The 21,805-nt window shown below is 45.1% G+C and overlaps 1 protein-coding gene across 2 annotated transcripts; it reads left to right on the forward strand.

The window, feature by feature from the left end:
- The first annotated feature begins 3,375 nt into the window (after nt 1-3,375).
- Nucleotides 3,376-21,805, forward strand: LOC139560648 (sal-like protein 2). 2 transcript variants are annotated; one of them, XM_071377625.1, is made up of 4 exons: nt 3,376-3,602; nt 10,952-11,099; nt 16,217-19,965; nt 20,352-21,805. In XM_071377625.1, exons 2-4 carry the CDS (start codon nt 11,024-11,026, stop codon nt 20,697-20,699), a joined length of 4,173 nt encoding a protein of 1,390 aa, XP_071233726.1. In that variant the 5' UTR covers nt 3,376-3,602; nt 10,952-11,023; the 3' UTR covers nt 20,700-21,805. The 2 variants fall into 2 exon arrangements, with proteins under 2 accessions (XP_071233726.1, XP_071233725.1); XM_071377624.1 differs by lacking the exon at nt 3,376-3,602 and having other exon boundaries at nt 10,771-11,099.

Consider the following 21,805-nt stretch of genomic DNA (forward strand, 5'->3'; position numbering starts at 1 on the left):
ATCGTTTTCTTCACTGCATTGCAGGCAAACTTGCAGATGCATGTGGTACGATACTGTTGTGTTCCGCCTAAAGCCGTCCCTCTAGAAAATGTGTGGGTTAAATTAATGTTCCGCGTTGCCACTGTCTAATAACGGATGTAAAAAAGAACGATAGTAAAAATTAGTTATGTAAAAATTATTTCATACTCCACATTTAGGGGGGCCACAAGGGGGTCCAAAATTGTTGTCACAGGGGCACTGCCCCCCCCCCCCCCCCCTGCCCCCCAGAACTGCTAGTGATTCAACCCCTTTGTTATGGTACGCCTATCTAGGTTCAGGAGTAAAACTGTTGCATGGACTTATTAATAGTGTTTAACATGAATTTTTAATGACTACCTCATCTTTGTACCTCACACATACAATTCTCTGTAAGGTCCCTCAGTCGAGAAGTGAATTTCAAACACAGATTAAACCACAAAGACAAGGGAGGTTTTCTAATGCCTTGCAAAGAAGGTATTTGTAGATGGGTAAAACAAAGCAGACATTGAATATCATTTTGAGCATGGTCAAGTTATTAATTACACTTTAGATGGTGTATCAATGCACCCAGTCACTACAAAGATACAGGTGTCCTTCCTAACTCAGTTGCCAGAGAGGAAGGAAACCGCTCAGGGATTTCACCATGAGGCCAATGGTGACTTTAAAATGGCTATGATAAGAGAAAACTGAGGATGGATCAACAACATTGTAGTTACTCCACAAAACGAACCTAATTGACAGAGGGAAAAGAATGAAGCCTGTACAAAATACAAATATTCCAAAACATGCATTCTGTTTGCAACAAGGCACTGAAGAAATACTGCAAAAGATGTGTCAAAGCAATTCACTTTTTGTCCTGAATACAAATTGTTATGTTTGGGGCTAATTCAATACAGCCCATTACTGAGTACCACCACTTATTTTCAAGCATAGTGGTGGCTGCATCATGTTATGGGTATGCTTGTAATCATTAAGGACTGGGGAGATTTTCAGGATAAAAAATAAACGGAATGGAGCTAAGCACAGGCAAAATCCTAGAGGAAAACCTGGTTCAGTCGGCTTTCCAACGGACACTGGGAGATTAATTCACCTTTCAGCAGGACAATAACCTAAATCACAAGGCCAAATATACACTGGAGTTGCTTACCAAGAAGACAGTGAATGTTCCTAAGTAGCCGAATTACAGTTTTGACTTAAATCTTCTTGAAAATAATATAATGTAAATAAACACATGAGAAATAAGAGAAACATGAGATTGTGAGCTATATAACAGGGTCGGTGTCATGAATAATTTACAACAATTTTATGTGGGAAGATGCACATCATTTGTTGAGCATTGTAGAGATATTGATATTAATAACATAGACTCAGTTGAAACAGAAAGTATTGGCATACTCAAGTACTGTATAGTAGGCTATAGATAGATAAAGTTGTTAATGCAAAGTGTCTGTATGGTTCTCCATCACTGCATTGTGTATTTTTTTTCTGATTTTTTTTCTCCCTTTTTCTTCACACCAAATACAAACATAAACATACTAACAACAACTTACAGATGCACACAAACAACGACTACATCTCCTTTGCCCAGAACCGCATGCTCACACCCCCATCCCTAGTGCCTGCATTATAAATAGCCACATGGCCTTATATTTTACTAATTTGTTTTTCTCAGTCACCCATGCTATTTCAATAACAAATCATTCGATTTTTCCATTGTGTTAGTGATGGTGGATGAACTGATTTCCAAATGTTTTGAAAATGTATACACTGAGTTTGCAAAACATTAAGAACATCTGCTCTTTCCATGACACAGACTGACCAGGTGAATCCAGGTGAAAAATATGATCCCTTATTGATTTCACTTGTTAAATCCACTTCAATCAGTGTAGATGAAAGGAGGAGACAGGTTAAAGAGGGACGTTTTAGACTTGAAACAATTGAGACATGGATTGTGTATGCATGCCATTCACAAGGTGCTTTTGAACAAGGTATGGTAGTAGCTGCCAGGCGCACCGGTTTGTGTCAAGAACTGAAACGCTGCTGGGTTTTTCACTCTCAACAGTTTCCCATGCGTATCAAGAATGGTCCACCACCCAAAGGACATCCAGCCAACTTGACACAACTGTGGGAAGCATTGGAGTAAACATGGGCCAGCATTCCTGTGGAACGCTTTCGACACCTTGTAGAGTCCATGCCCAGACGAATTGAGGCTGTTCTGAGTGCAACTCAATATTAGGAAGGTGTTCTTAATGTTTTGTACACTCATTGTATATGCCCAACTAGACTCGGCAACCCGGCGAGCTAAAGCAAATGCATTCACTGGCCTACCACACAACCTTGTATTTGGTATTAGTGAGCCCCCTAGTGGACTCATTCCTCTACATCTTCACGAAGGTACAGTATGTCAGATTTTATAACTTGTTGCACGAGGCCGTTGGTTGTCATCAGTGCTGGCTGGGTCAGACCAATATACACTCACCTAAAACATACCCTTGCTATCTCTTATGTGCCTTGAAGTGTGACTACTGTCTAAAACACAATGAGAGACTATATACGCTGGGTCTGATAAGAACACATACACAGCCTGATAACAGTTGCATTGGTGGGGAGTTCAGTAGGCCTACACGCCTGACAAAAGAGTGATGATGAGCATTATCATTTTTATAGACCTGTGTGTGATATTTGGGGTGACATTTTGACTGCTAAAATGTGTCACTGACTGTTGTAAACATTCTTCATGTCATGTGCCATTTATGTGCTGTATATTTTGCTAAAGGCCTATGCATTCTTTCCATGGTCCCTAATGAATTTCCTCTATGAATAGAATAGGAATAGAATGGGGTTTGTTCTAAGAGACATTATAATGTTATAGTCTAGTAGTTGACAAAAATGATAGCCAGGTGGAAAAATAAGTCCTGCATTGGAACTTCTAGGTTAGGACCTATTCAAATAGTTCCTAGGTGTTAGGCCTACACGAGATTTGCACAATGCCCCCATGGATTTAATACGGGGAAGATATGCGAGTCGGTAAAAAAATGTTCAGTTGGTAGACTAGTCTAGTCGTGGTCAGGCTGTGTCCTATAGGACAAGTCATGGTGGCGATGAATGTCATTAATTATAGTGGGACAGTGTCCGGATAGGACGAACAGACCGATGAACAGACAGCCGCCACTGCCGCAGAAACCACAGACACAGACCGAGAAGCAGGCCGCCCTCGCCAAATAGCCTACAAAGAGGATTGAAAAGGGAAGGGGAGGAGGATGACAGGAATACTAATCCAATTCCCTTTCATTACCGCATAGTAGGCTAGCCTATCTTCACCCTCCCCCGCCTCTTTCTCTGGGTCAGTAAAAACAATGAATTGATACATTTAAGATACCAAATAGTCCCTCTACACTGCGACGATATATATAAATAATTTGCCAATGCGGTGTTCCGCCCGTCTGTCTAAGGGACGACTGCGCATCTTTGTGGCTGAATGCCGGAAAAGGCTATGTCGATGTCCCGACTGGGAGACTTAGCCTATTGCCCAACAAATTTTATAATTTTGTAAACCACTGTCAAATATCATCGATTCTAACATGGTGAGTAATTTCCGTTATTTTATTTATGTCGACGACGCAAACGAGGGACATGAGCAATTTCTAGCGATATTTTAGGGCAGTCATAATAATTTATGAAATCATAACTTGTTATGATCAGTGCGCGCGCACGCATGCAACAGGTCGCCGGTACAGTAGCGGGACAGCATAAGTTATAGCGCTGTTCTCAAGCGTTTTTAAAATGTTAGATCGTCGATTTAAATGTCATTGTGCGATGCTACGAAAAACACAAATGCTTTGTTGGCACAATAGGCTATGCTTAAATATAATTAAATAGTTTGCGATACACGAACAACGTTTTTGATTTATTCTTCGTTTTTTTTCAACTATAAAACACTGTTTCTAGTGATGAAAGGTTGTATAAATATATCGTACGTCTCTGAAAAGCGAATTCTAAAATGTATACGTGTAGGCCACATCAAACAGTCACATCAGGATAGGCCTATACATCACTGTCTGGCAGCAGACACGTTGATCCCAACACATTAAGCTATACATTCAATGTCCAAATTATGGGAGGCAAGGATGACAACTGTATTATGACGAATACATTGTTATTGACTCAAAGCATAGCCCCCAAATAGAATAGTCCTACCCATGGTGCCAACTGTGAATGGGAAACCTATTTTAGAGGTAACCCAAAATAGGCTTGGTGAATAACTGTCTTTTTTATTTTAATGTTCAGATATTTGTAGGCCTACAATCCACAATACCAAATTATATTTAAATTGCTTGATATTTACAAGATTTATGTTTATATCAATCGATTTTTAATGGTTCTTTAAAACAGGTTTGGGGAAACAGCAGAGGGTTAAGTGTATGTGTGTGTGTGTGTGTTTGGGGTGGTGATGTGCGTACCAGATGTGCGGGCCTATGTAGAACAGGAGGATACGGTCAAAATCAGGGCAAAGAAATGTGCATTTTGCGCAAAAAATTACACAATTGTTCACAATCATGTTCACACATGATATGATGCACTATAGTATACTGTACATTTCTGAAAGGGTTTCATGTTGGCCATAATGTGATGTAAGTGCAAGTGCAACACAGGGAACTAAGTATCCTATAAAATAAATGAAGAGCAAGCTGCCCGGCTTTGTGGGCACTACAGCTATATAGGAGGCTAAACGTGCGTCATAAGGCCTTTCATTTCTTTAAGCCTTCTGTAGCGTTCTCTGTTTGTTTTGTGTTAACTTGTCATGCAAATCGATTGTGTGGTAGGCCTGCAATGTAGCTGTGCGTATGCAATTATGGCCTTAATGTAAAATGTGTGTGTGGTAAGGTAAGGGCTCTCCACCCAGCAGTAGCAACTCAAGGTTTATAATCGTAAAATAGTTGAAAACACGACTAGGTGGATTAGTATGTGATTAAAGTTTATTATAGTTTGCAGTTTTTATATTCGTTTTTATTTTTATTCGTTTTTCGATTTTATTTTAAATTCAGTTTAGTTTCACTTAGTTTCCCGATTGATTTACTATTTTTTATTAGGTTTTAGTTTGATAAAAACATTCCTATTTCGTGTTTACATTATTTAGTTTCCGTTTTAGTGTTAGTAAAAGAGAGTATTCTACTGGTTTGTGACCCACTTATCCTGCCCCTGGTTAGAGGGGAATAAGACATGCCCAGAGTTGATACACACAATAACTTTATTTACACACGCTTGAGATGTAAATGGGGATGAAAAGTAGGAAAGGTAGTGGTTCTGTAATGGACAGAGACAAAGGTAATGAATACACACATACAACATGAATACACCAGGGCACAGATACTGAATCTTACAGAATATAGCAGTAAGGACTGTATAGATTGCATATGCCACCTGCAGAGTATTACACAACACAGTAAACTCAGAGGGGCAACATACAATAGGCAATAGTAGTAACTAACTATGAAGAACAATATACAAATGTCACACAACTCACTTTGGGCACACACCATCCCACAAGTCCAGAGATATAAATGAGTCCAGTTGTTGATGGGCAGAGACAGAGATGTTGCTCTCTGCCACTGCCTGAGGGAGACTTCCAAGTATTTTGTGACCTGTATAATCAAGAGGATGGGCAGATGTCTGGCCCCCTAGTAAACTCCCTAGCAACCTATCACGACACAGGTCAGAGACAGTTTGAGAGGCAGGTTTAGGTTACCTCCTAGACTCTCAGGATCTGGTCGTGGGGGATGGAGAGTGGAGTTCCTAACACTTAGGGACAGAAAGAAGCATATGCATGGGAGGCTAGGAACCATTTATGTGGTGTAGGTTGTATTTCTCCCCTGTTAGCTAGTGATAGCTAGTAGTCTCGGAAATCCCAGGTCTAGAGCAACAGCTCTAGGTATGTGGAAGATATCAGATTCTCTTGGACATTTCGAAGAAAAATCTGGGAAGGGGCAAAACCTTTGCAGTGGTTTTAGTGATGGTCGATGATGCAAACTAGCCACTTGCAAAATGCACTCATTAAAAATAAGCTCATCTTTTTCCATCTCGCTAACTAGCTAGCTACTAATTTGTGTCCGATGGGGATGTTGATGCTAGGGCAACAAGTTGATAAGGCTGTGATGTCACTAGATAAGCCAGTGACGTGCTTCCCTGTTCCATAGAGATGTATAGAGATCATTACATGGAAATAACACGTTCTTTCACAATTTTAAAGTAGGCAACTGGGTGGGGATTCCTATGGGTTGGATTGATCAGCCAGTGATCAGAGCATTGTCTTCTTCTTCAAATTGGTTTGCCTAGTTTGTAAATGGCTTTAAGCTACATGACCGCCATCTAGTGGGCACAATAAATAAATTACGCAGACTCCAGCACTGCAGGTGGAGGTTAGTCACCAAAATTAGCTTGACACTTTTTTCAAACATAAAAACAAGAAGAAAATGGACTACTTTAAAATGGAGATAACCTCAATGGCGGGCCCAGAAGGGATCAACCAATGAATTATACTTGTGAGCAAACATTCCATAACTGCAGGTGGCAGTAAATTGCCAACCTTGGCTTTATACTTGTTCAAACAACAGGTGGTAGTATGCACCCTTTCAGTTTGTTTACCAACTTATAGAAGTAGTAGAAGAAGAAAATAGACTACTTCAAAATGGAGATGGCCTCAATGGTGCTGCCCATGCGCTCACAGACACCATAATCTCGCCCACCAGCCTCTGTTGAACCATCTGGTTTCCAAGCGCCTCAGATCGGGAGTAACCTTGAAGCCTATGGCGGGAGCGGACAAAAAAAACACTGGTTTTAATCTCTCAGTCCATCATCATCTAGTGCAACCCTTAGAACCTCCCCTGAAGTGTGCTGCATCCAGGGGCCAGTATTGTTTTTGTGTTTGTGTGCAACAAAGAGAACTTGGTTAGTTCGCGCAATATGGATATTCTTTTTCTCAAAATAAACTGCCTATTCTCGCCAATTCAAAGATACGTTTGTAGTATCCTCTAAGAAGAGTTTTAAGAAGAGTTTGACACTTCGCAAACTGTCTGTGGCAAGCCATCTCCCACAGAGATGTGTCCAACAATTTCCTCCAGTGCTTTAAAGTAGTCTTAGCGTTCTGCATCATTGCCATTGGTACGGAAAAGATTGTGTTTGTACTTTTTACCGGGGATAGTGTTCCGCACAACTACGCCGCCTTTTCTATTTGAAGGGAAGGAAAAGAGGATACCTAGTCAGTTGCACAACTGAATGGATTCAATCATGTTACAGAACGGCTAGCAGAGTTACGCTGGCTAGCTATGTATTAGCATGAACAGCAATATTTGAATTGATTATCATGTCACCCAGTAAGTCCACACCCCAAACAGTCCCGAACAGTCCCACACTGTTACCAGGCTCTATGCACCAGCAATTTGGGCCTGGGGACGAGGAAATAAACACCATAATGGGACAGATACAACATTGCGAACTCTATACATCTCTAAGGCTGGAACATTGTTACATTGTGGGAGGCAACCCGTCTAGACTAGATAGCTAGTGATAGTGCTTTGACACATCACCATCTCCTGGCACCATTTACCTGCCAGGTTCAGAAGCTTGTAAACCCCATTGGAAAAATAAGATAAGGTGTATTTGTGTGTGTGTGTGTTTAGTTTTACTATCCTTGTGGGGACCAGAAGTCCTCACAAAGATAGTAAAACAAGGACAATTCGGACGAGTGGGGGCATTTCGCCTGTCCCCACAAGGAAAAAGGCTATTTTAGGCTTAGGGGTCAGGTTTAGGGTTAGGGTTAGGAGTTAAGGTTAGGTTGAGTGTTTGGGGTTTAGAGTCAAGGCTAGGGTTCAGTTAAAGGTTTAGGGTTAAGGGTTAGGGGTTAGGGAAAATAAGATTTTGAGTGGGAATCAATTGTTTGGTCCCCACAAGGATAGTAAAACAAACATGTGTGTGTGTGTGTACAGTGAGGGAAAAAAGTATTTGATCCCCTGCTGATTTTGTACGTTTGCCCACTGACAAAGAAATTATCAGTCTATAATTTTAATGGTAGGTTTATTTGAACAGTGAGAGACAGAATAACAACAAAAATATCCAGAAAAATGCATGTCAAAAATGTTATAAATTGATTTGCATTTTAATGAGGGAAATAAGTATTTGACCCCTTCTCAATCAAAAAGATTTCTGGCTCCCAGGTGTCTTTCATACAGGTAACGAACGGAGATTAGGAGCACACTCTTAAAGGGAGTGCTCCTAATCTCAGTTTCTTACCTGTATAAAAGATACCTGTCCACAGAAGCAATCAATCAATCAGATTCCAAACTCTCCACCATGGCCAAGACCAAAGAGCTCTCCAAGGATGTCAGGGACAAGATTGTAGACCTACACAAGGCTGGAATGGGCTACAAGACCATCGCCAAGCAGCTTGGTGAGAAGGTGACAACAGTTTCTGTGATTATTCGCAAATGGAAGAAACACAAAAGAACTGTCAATCTCCCTCAGCCTGGGGCTCCATGCAAGATCTCACCTCGTGGAGTTGCAATGATCATGAGAACGGTGAGGAATCAGCCCAGAACTACACAGGAGGATCTTGTCAATGATCTCAAGGCAGCTGGGACCATAGTCATCAAGAAAACAATTGGTAACACACTATGCCGTGAAGGACTGAAATCCTGCAGCGCCCGCAAGGTCCCCCTGCTCAAGAAAGCACATATACATGCCCGTCTGAAGTTTGCCAATGAACATCTGAATGATTCAGAGGACAACTGGGTGAACGTGTTGTGGTCAGATGAGACCAAAATGGAGTTCTTTGGCATCAACCCAACTTGCCGTGTTTGGAGGAGGAGGAATGCTGCCTATGACCCCAAGAAACCATCCCCACCGTCAAACATGGAGGTGGAAACATTATGCTTTGGGGGTGTTTTTCTGCTAAAGGGACAGGACAACTTCACCGCATCAAAGGGACGATGGACGGGGCCATGTACCGTCAAATCTTGGGTGAAAACCTCCTTCCCTCAGCCAGGGTATTGAAAATGGGTCGTGGATGGGTATTCCAGCATGACAATGACCCAAAACACACGGCCAAGGCAACAAAGGAGTGGCTCAAGAAGAAGCACATTAAGGTCCTGGAGTGGCCTAGCCAGTCTCCAGACCTTAATCCCATAGAAAATCTGTGGAGGGAGCTGAAGGTTCGAGTTGCCAAACGTCAGCCTCGAAACCTTAATGACTTGAAGAAGATCTGCAAAGAGGAGTGGGACAAAATCCCTCCTGAGATGTGTGCAAACCTGGTGGCCAACTACAAGAAACGTCTGACCTCTGTGATTGCCAACAAGGGTTTTGCCACCAAGTACTAAGTCATGTTTTGCAGAGGGGTCAAATACTTATTTCCCTCATTAAAATGCAAATCAATTCATAACATTTTTGACATGCGTTTTTCTGGATTTTTTTGTTGATATTCTGTCTCTCACTGTTCAAATAAACCTACCATTAAAATTATAGACTGATCATTTCTTTGTCAGTGGGCAAACGTACAAAATCAGCAGGGGATCAAATACTTTTTTCCCTCACTATATGTCTGTGTGGTTGTGTGAGCATGTGCGTGCATGTTTGGGTACAGGTTGGCCCACAAAATAGGGGTACAGGTTACCCACAAAATATGCATGTTTGGGTACAGGTTACCCACAAAATAGCATCCTCCCTTGATTATAGATATACTATTCAAAGAGGTGAGTCCAGTCAACTCTTTGTAATGGATGATTGACGGACGGTGAGCAGCGGTGTCCAACCAATCTATTGGTGGAACCCCAACTTGGAATTCCATCTACCTCCCTTCCAGCGTTCCCGATGCAAAAGCTCCATTAACAGGCCACTGAATGAACAGGAATTTGCGACAATGGCGCTAGGACACAGCTGAGTGAGCATCACCCTCCGTGAGCCTCTCGAATACACAGGACCACTGACGCGAAGCACAATGCTTCCTTTTCAACATCCGGCTCTACTGCTTACCACGTGGAGAGGTAATGAAAATGAGGGGCAGCCAGAGTGAGAGATTTTTTTTAAATGTTTTTTTTTTACTGGATCTACCTCCCCCCCACACACACACACAGCTATGTCTTACTATACTTGTGAGGACTTTTTGGGGACCAACAATTGATTCCGATTCAAAATCCTATTTTCCCTAATCCTTAACCCTAAACCTAACCCTAACCACTAACCACTAACCCCTAATTCTAACCTCAACCCTAAACCTAACCCCTAAAATAGCCTTTTTAAAAGTGAGGACCGGAAAATGTCCTCACTTCTCTGAATTTTAGTTGGTTTACTATTCTTTTGAGGACTTCTGGTACTCACAAGTATAGTAAAACGTGTACACTGATACAAAGAGAGAAATCAAATCAAGTGAGAGGTGTAAATGAATTGACCTACTGTTCTTCATCAAATGTAGGCTATACGGACTAAGATGAAATGTAGTGCAGTTTTGAAGTTTTATTTGCGTCATGGGGATGATTTAGTATTTAAATCAATGGACAGCACTTTTTTGGGTCCACATGATTGTGTTTGTCTGAATGACAGAACGTGATGGGCTTTTGTGGGTGAGGTGGAGGCAAGAGGAGTGAGGAGGGAGTCATGGCTCAAAAGAAGTGGTGTTCATTCGCCATTTGAATGCAAATGTAGTGGTTGAACAAGAGGACTATGTGTGTGTGTGTGTGTTTTGTGAGAGAAGGGGGGGGGGGGGGGTCTAACGGTGAGTTTGAGAAAAGAAGACTTGTTGAGAGAAAAAATTGAAACACATGCCTGTAGTCTTCACAAGTTTTTCACTTTTGCACCACGATGCCACCAACGGAGTTGGACATTTGTGGCGGAAAATTCACCTGTGCTTCTCTTCTAATTCGCGTAATTTAGTTAACCACTTTTTCAGTGTGCAGGGAGAAAAAAATCTAAGCATTCTGTTGGCCCATGTACCGCTGCATCAGTCGCGTCCTGCTGAAGCATGTCTCGTCGGAAACAGAAACGACCCCAGCAGCTCATGAGCCCGCTCCCTGCCGCCTCTCCAATACTAGAGCATGGTGAGAAATGGACTATTATTGATATGCAAGTCAACAACTGAATACAGTAGCTATTAGTATGGAAATAATCAACTTTTTATGTTGTGTTGTCAAATGTTTTTTTTTCTCCATTTGTGTTTTTCAAAATATAGCTTGACATGATTTTTCAAATAAATAGGCCAAGTAGTTATGTTGTTTTTTGGAAATATATTTTTCTGGGTAGTTAATAACTTGATTTCCTCCACAGAACAGTGCTTGTGTAGTGGCACATGTTTAACGAGACTTAAAGCGACAGTATATAGTACCTGTCACCTGGAAAGTTTTGGCGAGAGTTTTATTGAAAACGTTGACCCTATCTCTGTCAGTTCAGAATCTAGAGTTGTGGGGATGCTATGATGCTCCTTTTAATATGTCAGCAATGGTGTGATATTATTGCAATTATTGTGTCTTAGGAGTCTTGTTTTCTTCTTTCTGATCCTATTTATTAGTGTATGTGTTTCTTTCCTTCTCACTGCCTTCACCAACCCTCCTTGTATTGTCAGATTGAAAGACACAGACCACCCAGTTGGTGGGCATATAAAGAGGAGGAAAGAGGAAAACGTAGAGGCAATAGAGTATAGAGAAGATGTTACAGTGTTACACTGAACAGTCTTATAAACTCTATCGTTCCAAATATGCATGTTTTTTCGATTTTGGAATGCCGTTTAGGAGATGAGAGGGAGATGGTAGAGGAACTGATGAACGCGAGAGGTGCTTTATAAGGTGTTGTAACTGCAATAACATGCAATCCCATTGTCCCTCTAGGGCTTTGTCGTTGAGCAGTGAGGCATGAACATACCTAAGAACTAGTGTGTGTGTGTCTATATGTGTTTATATGCGTTTGCAGGTCTACGACCAGTCACAGAGGGCTAATTAGGTGTAATAGTTTAGTAACATTGTGGTGTTAGGTTTTAGTAATATTGTGTGTGTGTGTGTGTGTGTGTGTGTGTGTGTGTGTGTGTGTGTGTGTGTGTGTGTGTGTGTGTGTGTGTGTGTGTGTGTGTGTGTGTGTGTGTGTGTGTGTCAGGATTCCCCAACTGCCGGCCCACGGCGGTTTTATTTGGCCACCAAGTTTTCTGAGCAAAATAAATAAATATATATTAATATTTTTTTGTTGTTGTTGAATTTTTATTGTTTGACACGAGACTGTAAAAACACCAGGAAATCAGATCCAAGCGATTATAATTTTGGAAATATGTTCCCAAGTATTCCCACGAATAATAGAGAGACATGATCGTATACAAATAATAAATGATAATTGATTGGATTTATATAGCGCTTTTCTACCAACTGAGGTACTCAAAGCATTTTACATACAGTGGTGGGAAAAGTACCCAATTGGCATACTTGAGTAAAAGTAAAAATACCTTAATAGAAAATTACTCAAGTAAAAGTAAAAGTCACCCAGTTAAATACTACTTGAGTAAAAATCTAAAAGTATTTGGTTTTAAATATACTTACGTATCATAAGTAAATGTAATTGCTAAAATATACTTATGTTTTAAAAGTAAAAGTATAAATCATTTCAAATTCCTTATATTAAGCAAACCAGACGGCACCATTTCCCCCCAAGAAATATTTCAAATCCAACACTGACATAATTTACAAATTAAGCATGTGTTTAGTGAGTCTGCCAGATCAGAGGCAGTAGGGATGACCAGGGATGTTCTCTTGATAAGTGAGTGAATTGGACAACTTTCCTGTCCTACTAAGCATTCAAAATGCAACAAGTACTTTTGTGTGTCAGGGAAAATGTATGGAGTAAAAGGTACATTCTTTTCTTTAAGAATGTAGTGAAGTAAAATTCAAAGTTGGCAAAAATATAAATAGTAAAGTAAAGTACAGATACCCCAAAAAATGACTTACTTTCAAGTATTTTTACTTACGTACTTTACACCACTGTTTACATAGTATGGGGAAACTCACCTCATTCACCATCAATGTGTAGCACCCACCTCAGTGATGCACGGCAACCATTTTTGTGCCAGAACGCTCACCACGCATCAGCTATCAGGTAGAGAGGTGAAGAGTGATATATGCCAATTAGGAATGAGGAGGTTGATTAGGTGGCCATGATGGAATGTAGCCAGGTTGGGAATTTAGCCATCACATCGGGGTGAACACCCCTACTTTTACAATATGTTCCATTGGATTTTGAATGACCACAGAGAGTCAGGACACTAATTTTATCGTCCCATCCAAAAGACGGCACACTACGCCAGGCAATGTCAAGGTTTGAAAATATTCTATTTTAGTAAAATATTATATGTGTTTAGGCTTCTTGCAGTCAATTTGCAATCTAAAAATATTTGTTTTATTAAGCCCTCTGACCAGCCACTCAATAAATAAATTGGCTGGTGGGTGAATCTAGTTGATGATCCTTGCTATACAGTGCATTCAGAAAGTATTCAGACCCCTTTACTTTTTCACATTTTGTTACGTTACAGCCTTATTCTAAAATGGATTCAATTTTTAAAAATCATCATCAATCTACACACAATACCCCATAATGACAAAGTGAAAACAGGTTTTTAGAAATGTTTGCAAATGTATTAAAAATAAAAAACAGAAATACCTTATTTACATAAATATTCAGACCCTTTGCTATGATATTCGAAATTGAGCTCAGGTGCATCCTGTCTCCATTGATCATCCTTTAGATTTTTCTACAACTTGATTGAGTCCACCTGTGGTAAATTCAATTGATTGGACATGATGTGGAAAGGCACACACCTGTCTTTATAAGGTTCCACAGTTGACAGTGCATCTCAGAGCAAAAACCAAGCCATGATGTCAAAGGAATTGTCCGAAGAGTTCCAAGACAGGATTGTGTCGAGGCACAGATCTGGGGAAGGGTACCAAAAAATGCCTGCAGCATTGAAGGTCCCCAAGAACACAGTGGCCTCCATCATTCTTAAATGGAAGAAGTTTGGAATCACCAAGACTCTTCCTAGAGCTTGCTGCCTGGCCAAACTGAGCAATTGGGGTCAAGGGCCTTGGTCAAGGAGGTGACCAAGAACCTGATGTTCACTCTGACAGAGCTCCAGAGTTCCTCTGTGGAGATGGAAGAACCTTCCAGAAGGACAACCATCTCTGCAACACTCCACCAATTAGGCCTTTATGGTAGAGTGACCAGACGGAAACCACTCTTCAATAAAAGGCTCATGACAGCCTGCTTGGAGTTTGCCAAAAGGCAACTAAAGGACTCTCAGACCATGAAAAACAAGATTCTCTGGTCTGATGAAACCAAGATTGAACTCTTTGGACTGAATGCCAAGCGTCACGTCTGGAGGAAACCTGGTACCATCCCTACGGTGAAGCATGGTGGTGGCAACATCATGCTGTGGGGATGTTTTTCAGCGGCAAGGACTGGGAGACTAATCAGGATCGAGGGAAAGATGAACGGAGCAAAGTACAGCGAGATCCTTGATGAAAATCTGCTCCCTAGCGCTCACGTCCTCAGACTGGGGGCGAAGGTTCACCTTCCAATAGGACAACCACCCTAAGCACACAGCCAAGACAATCAGGAGTGGCTTCTGGACAAGACTCTGAATGTCCTTGAGTGGCCCAGCCAGAGCCTGGACTTGAAACCAATCAAACATCTCTGAAAATACTTGTTCCCTATCCAACCTGACAGAGCTTGAGAGGATCTGTAGAGAAGAATGGGAGAAACTCCCCAAATACAGGTGTGCCAAGCTTGTAGTGTCCTACCCAAGAAGACTCAAGGCTGTAATTGCTGCCAAAGGTACCTCAACAAAATACTGAGTGAAGGGTCTGAATACTTAACTAAATGTGATATTTCACTTTTAGATGTTTTATACATTTGCAGAAATGTATAAAAACCTGTTTTTGCTTTGTCATTGTGGGGTATTGTGTGTAGATTGATGAGGGGAAAAAAATATTTTATCAATTTTAGAATAAGGCTGTAACGTAACAAAATGTGGAAAAAGTCAAGGGGTCTGAATGCTTTCTGAATGCACTGTATGTGTTTATGTGCATTTGTAGGTCTGCAACCAGTATAGTTGGGTCTAATAGTGTATTAACATTGTAGTGATATGGTGTAGTAATATTGTGTTTGTTATTGTAGATGTGGGTGTGTGTATGTATTTGTGTGTGTGTGTTTTGGTAGTGAAGTGTGGTCGTTGATGGTCTGTGAGTCATCGAGTCTGGTAGCCTGTTTGTTTTCTTTTGACCCCACCTCTTCCTCTGCCTGCCCAGAACTAGAAGGAATGTGTGACCCCAGTGTTCTTAAGGTCAAGTCTGCCTGCCAAACACAGCCACTGTCCAGTACCCACAGACTGCCTGTCCCTGACACCCTATTGGGTTATGGGGGAAGGGTGCACCAAGAGATGAAAGACAGAACAAATGGAGAGAGAGAGAGAGAGAGAGAGAGAGCGAGAGAGAGAGAGAGAGAGAGAGATAAAGAGAGAGTGTGATAGAGTGCATGTCTATATATGCGTGTCTTTTTCAGAGGTCAGGGTTGTAAGAGGTTTTAGGGACCATTGTCCTCTGTCCTGTGTTGCCGTGGAAACAAGGTAGGCTGCTCAGTGTGGCTGGTGTAGTCTTGCAAGCCAGGGGAATTTGGGTGTGGGGGGGCAGAGTTGACAAGGACAGAGACAATAAAGAGTGAAGTAAAGAGGGAAGAGAGGGGGAGTTTGGATGATGAGGTGGTGGAGAAGAGAATAAAGAGGCAAACTGGGCCTTGATCTGGTGTTCACCTGACAGCATGGTCTCCGAATGTATAGATGTTATCTGAGGGCTTCAGTCCTATCTGCTACTACTTGCAAAATCACAATTCTCAGAGGGACAGAGGCATTTCATTTACTCGTAGTTGTTACCTGTATGATGGATTTGCGTCAGTTGCTATTCTTTGCTATCCACTGATCATCATTTGCGTGTCAACACTCACTGTCAGATAAGGTTGACTGGTGGAAAACACTCTCAAGAGAGCGTTCTGAGCAGTGCTCAAATAGATTTCACTGAGTTTTATGAACTGAAAGTAGTAAAAGTGTGTTAAGTAGATTCAAAGCTCTGTCTTGCTCAATATTACAATAACTAAGTCAACTTTCTCTCTTGTCTTCTTTCTCTACTTTTTTCAGATGACCAGTTGGCAGTGAAGTCATTTTCCTTTCCTTTGACCACAGACTCCTCCTCCTCTTCATCTTCCTTCTCTCCTCAGAGCTACCACCCCCCACTGGCTCAAGGTCCCAACTTCGGGGGGCTTCACACCCCCTCTCTACCAAGCGAGGGCTCCCCCCTCTCCCGCTCCCCCTGCCAGCCCACTCCCTGCCCCATCTCCTTCGCAGACCCCCAGTCCTCCCTCTCCCCTGACTTCCCCGATCCCTCCCTCTCCTCCCAGACAGTCCTGAGCCTCCCCGACCTCACCTCCACGTCACCTTCCAGTCAGACCCACCCTCCCCGCTCTCTCATGGCCTCTCCCAAGCTAGGCGTGTCAGCCACTACCACCTCCTCCTCCTCTTCATCAGCCTCCCTCTGCCCCCCGCCCCACCCTGGCAGCCCTAGCCCCGTTCCAGAGGGCCCCCCCAGCCCCGTGACGCCCTCCCCAAGCCCGGGCACTGCCTCTGCCCCTCCACCCCGTGCCCACCTTAGCATTGCAGTGATCCTGGAAGAGCTGCGGGTGCTGCAGCAGAGGCAAATCCACCAGATGCAGATGACGGAGGAGATCTGCAGGCAGGTGCTGCGGCTGGGTGGGGCCTCCTGTGCCCTGGAGGTGCCCCAGATCCTCCTGCCTCCTCTGCCCCAGCTCTGTCTAGAGGGCAGTGAGAGGACCTCCAGTCCTCCCCAGCCTACACCCACTCAGCCTCCTAACACTGTAGCCCCTCTCCTGGCCTGCTTCTCCACCCTGCTCCCTCCCCAGCCTGCCTCCAAGCCCTCCAAGCCCAGCCACAGCCTGTCCCATGTCCTGCGTCCACACAAGCCTCAGATGGAGGGTGCAGGAGGGGCTACTGGGTCTTATCTTTACCCTGGGACCAGTGTCCGCCCTTCCTCCTCCTCCTCTTCCTCCTCTGCCTCGTCTGCCATCTCCACCATGGCTTCCTCCAACTACCCCCTGGCCCTCTCCCTGGCCTTGCCCACTCGTTTCCTCCATGAGAAATCCCCCAACACCACCTTAACCAGTGGCCACAGTGGTCTGTCCTTCCTCACCCCGCCCCTGCCCACCACTGCCTCTATGGCACCTCCCTCCTCTCAGGAGCCCCACCTGTCTGTCTCCTCAGCGGGGTCCTCGTCCTCCTCCCTGGGGCGTCTGCAGCATGCCTGTCGGTTCTGTGGGAAGCTGTTCAGCAGTGACTCGTCCCTGCAGATCCACCTGCGCTCCCACACGGGTGAGAGGCCCTACCAGTGCCCTGTCTGCCTCAGCCGCTTCACCACCCGCGGCAACCTCAAGGTGCACTTCCTCCGCCACCGCGAGCAGAACCCAGAGCTCTCGCTCTCCCTCCTCCCCCCCTCCCTATTTGGAATGGGTATGGGACCAGTGGGGGGGTCTGAGCCCCAGGGTCAGCCAATGAGCAGCACTGGTCTGAGCGTAAGCGCAGCGCAGGCTCAGAGGCGTCGTAAACGGCGAGCTGAGGATGACCCGTATGGAGACGGTATGGAGGTGGATGGTGCCGGAGGGGGCTTTTCTCTGGGGGTGTCCACCAGTGCTCCCCCCTCTTCACTTCCCCTGCCCCCCAGTGTGGACCTGGCCCTCATCTCCACCGCCCACTCCCTCCTGCGGCTCAACCAAGCCGCTGCTGCAGCTGCCGCTGCCTCCATATCCTCTGCTGCTTCCTCACTCACATCCTCTTCTTCCTCCTCTGCGTCCTCCTCCCTCGCCTCCTCTCACCTCTCTGTTCCCTCCTCGGCCGCCTCCGCCATTGCTGGGTTCTTTAAAGGGGCCAAGCAGCAGTGCTTTGATGAGAACACGCCCCCTCACCTTCCCATGATGTCTCACTCTGCTTACTCCCAGCTGGCCCACCTCCCTAAACTCCTCTTCCCCTCTGGTTCCCCCCACCATCACCCTGCCTTGGGCCTACTCCGCCCTCCACCCCCTGCTCCAGGCTCTTCCCACCTCTCCTCCACCCACTCTCAGCTCTCCTTCCCCTTCTCCCACTACCCCAAAGCCCAGGCCTTCACCACCTCCACCTCCTCCTCCACTCCTTCCTCAGACACCTCCAAGCTGCAGCGGCTGGTGGAAAAGCTGGAGAAGGAGCCTCCCACCTCCTCTCCCTGGGCCTCCTCCTCAGGGGAGACCTCTCACAGCAGCATGGCCTCCGCTGGGTTGTTCAGCAGCGGCCTCATGGGTGCTAGTACCTCCAGCACCTACGTGATGGCCTCACCATCATCCTCCACCCACGTCCCCACCTCTGTCTCCAACTTCACCAGAGAGATGGTGGCCGCTCTGGGCATGAGTGCCAACGGGGGCAGCGCTCTGGCAGGCGCCATTCTCCCCGGCCTGGGCATCATGAGCACTAGCTCCCTGGCCTCCAACCAGTGTGGGGTATGTCTACGTGTGCTGAGCTGCCCCAGGGCACTGCGTCTGCACCAGGCCACCCACCTGGGTGAGCGCCCCTTCCCCTGTAAACTGTGTGGACGCTCCTTCTCCACCAAGGGCAGCCTGCGGTCCCACCTGGCCACCCACCGTGCCCGCCCGCCCAACTCCCGCGCCCAAAACTCCTGCCCACTGTGCCAGCGCAAGTTCACCAACGCACTGGTGCTGCAACACCACATCCGCATGCACCTGGGAGGGCAGCTGCCACCGGAGGGCGCTCCGGAGTCTCTGTCAGAGCCAATAGCAGAGCCAGACGCTATATTCCAGTCCCAGCCCCAGCCCAATGACACCTTCAATGTTTCTACTGAGAGCTTCACTGCAGCCTCAGGCAGCCAGTCAAAGAGCTCAGCAGCGTCCACCCACATTCAAACCCTAGTAGGAGGCTCTGCCCCCATATCCGTCAGTGTGACATCACCAGCGTGTGTCGGGGAGCCAAGCAGATCTCACTCCTCCAGCCCCGACCTGATCCCGCCCTCTGACCTCAGCCCTGACCCTTTCCTAAACCCCACCTCACATACCCCTCCGCCTGGCAGCGCCGACCCCCCGGTCCTGTGTGTCAGCGTGCCCTCCCCACCTCCAGCCCTGGGCGACTCAAGCTCCCCAGTCAGTGATGGCAAACATGCGGAACTCCTTGATACAACCATTGATACTCCAGCCAGTAAGACAAGCCCTGCTCACACTTCCTCCAGTGTTCTCAAAACCACCCCCTTGTCCAGTCTCATGATGTCAGACTGTCTATTGGGTGAGAATTCCCTTCCTCTCGATGTCTTCTTCCCTGGCCCAAGATCAAACCTGGAAGATCTACTGAGCACTCCAACACTTGGTGCCCCAGTAGCACACCCTAGCCCAGCCCCCTCCTTTACCTCTGTCCTTAGCCCAGAGTACCCTAAAACCTACCTAGCACCCACACTAGACCCTGAACAGCCTACTAAACCCAACACCCCAGAGCCCACAGAGGAAGACGGGGTTGAAACCTCCCCACCTGCAGCACCAAAGCAAGCCCCTGTGCTTGATATGGACCACAGAATGGCAACACTGTCAGAGACTACAGAGACAGGCAACACTGAGGCTGGGGATGTTCCCCAGAAAGCTGTCGCCTACACCAGGGAGACGAGGCTGGGGGCGTACCTCAGCTCCCATGGGAAGGAGGATGGGATGGGTGGTGTCAGAGACCGACTGGAAGGCCCTGTTCCAATCAGTCTGGCTCCCACTCTCCCCCCTCCCATGTCTCGCCCTGAGAAGAAGACCTACAGCTGTGTCGAGTGTGGGAAAGAGTATGCCAGCCGCAGTGGACTGAAGGTAAGAGAATGGGGGAGAGAATGATGTGGGTATAGATTGGTGTGGGGTTGGTAAAAAACTTGGCCCTCTCTTATGGACTACATGTTTAATGGACTACATGTTTATAGCTGCTTTGAAGTGGTTTATTCATCTGTGGAATTGTACATTCAATGTCCAAAACATTGCAACCTATGAACCTGACATTACTTCTAAAACTAGTTTGATCCGATAGTTGGTTTTCAGGTTACATTGAACTGAAACATTCACTGATGAGAAGGCTCCGTCCAGACTGAGGTGAATCAGTCAAGCTAAATGTTTGTGATATAAATGTTATATCCAGCCAGGGTGACTCAGTGGTTGGTCGGAGTGGCACTTATGAAATGTGTTATTTTCATGTTCATCCACAGGGACACATGAAGCATCATGGAGGGGTTGTCAAGGCAATACGTCCCCCTGTACGGAGCGGTCGCTCAGCGTCTGAGCGACTTCCTGCTAACACACCTACAACGTCCTCCACCCCGCCAGCCACCAGGAGCAACGTGGGCTTCTGGAACCAGTACCAAGCCTTCCTCAACACCAGCAACGACCCGGCAGACGACCCAGCACAAGGCCCGACCTGTGGCAGCCAAGGAGAGGATGGGGAGATGCCCCGATTGGCTGAATCTCCTGTTAGATCCCAACTGTCAAAGGAGCCGACCACTGGGAGGGGCTCAGGGGAGGGGTCTGATGAAGGGCCTACTCTAGAGTCAATGTGATTGGCTCTGTGATGCTCTGGTGCTCTCAATGGACATTCACTGTTCCTTTGGGTCAAATCGTATGGGCTTTTGTATTGTATTGCTTCCAAAATAATTTGAGTAGTCTGTCGGTTTGGTAGTCCCTGAGTAAATTGCTTAGTTAGTTTGTGAAAACTGTAAGTTGGCCATCCTGGCCTTTTGTTTTAAAAGAGGAGGAAGCTGAAGGATGCAAAAAGATGACATGACTCCAGGATTGAGAGCTTGAGGAGGCCAGAAGTCACTGTCAAGACGATGAGAGTTGGAGCTGGTTTCTAGAATGAGAGTTCTGTTAGACAGAGCTCTTCTTTAGCAAGTTTTAAAGGTCATTTTCCTGAACAGAGTCTGACTCAATGTTTATTTGATAGATAGAATCTCTAATGAAGACATGTATTGGAAAAGGAGGCAAGGTAGAGAGGAAGTAACACTGTTCACACATAAACAATTCCTTCATTCAAACATAAAAGGGTAAGGTAGGTGGAACAGATTGGGAGGGGTCACTAAACTAAACATGTACAGTAGCTTCAACCCTGACAGTCTATGGAGATGCAGTCTCTCCTCCTCAACCTACTACTGTACAAAACCTAATCTTTTATGTCATGGTGAATAACTCTAGATTACTCCAGACTCTTCTTCCAACTGATGGGCAGAGAAGCGCAGAGTAGAGGAGGTTGTGGTCTGCCAGGTAGAGAACGAGACAGTTTCCTGTGTGACCCTTTCCTTTGGATCTTATGAGTAAGCTGATTGTTGTTTGGTCCCACAGTGATGTCCGTTTTCTGTAACTCGTTGTCTTCGGTTCGTGTCGTGTCTTTACTACAAAAGAGAAAAGAATCAGAGGTGTACGTCTGATATTGTTGTGAGTTGTACTTTCAGTGTGTGCCAGAGAATTAAGATTGATTAAAAAAAAGAAACCGATAAAGAAACAACAACTGGGACGGATGACGATGTCCCTGTGTTTTGGACGCCTATCGTGCCTGTTCTACATTCTGCTGTAGAGCTGTGTGTTTTGTTGATTTGTGACATAAATATGTGTGCGGCACACACTGCCGTTAGTGACATCAAATAAATGGCTACATGCACGCAAGAACATA

This window comes from Salvelinus alpinus, chromosome 30 (genome assembly GCF_045679555.1).
Source record: "Salvelinus alpinus chromosome 30, SLU_Salpinus.1, whole genome shotgun sequence".
Classification (NCBI taxonomy): Eukaryota; Metazoa; Chordata; class Actinopteri; order Salmoniformes; family Salmonidae; genus Salvelinus; species Salvelinus alpinus.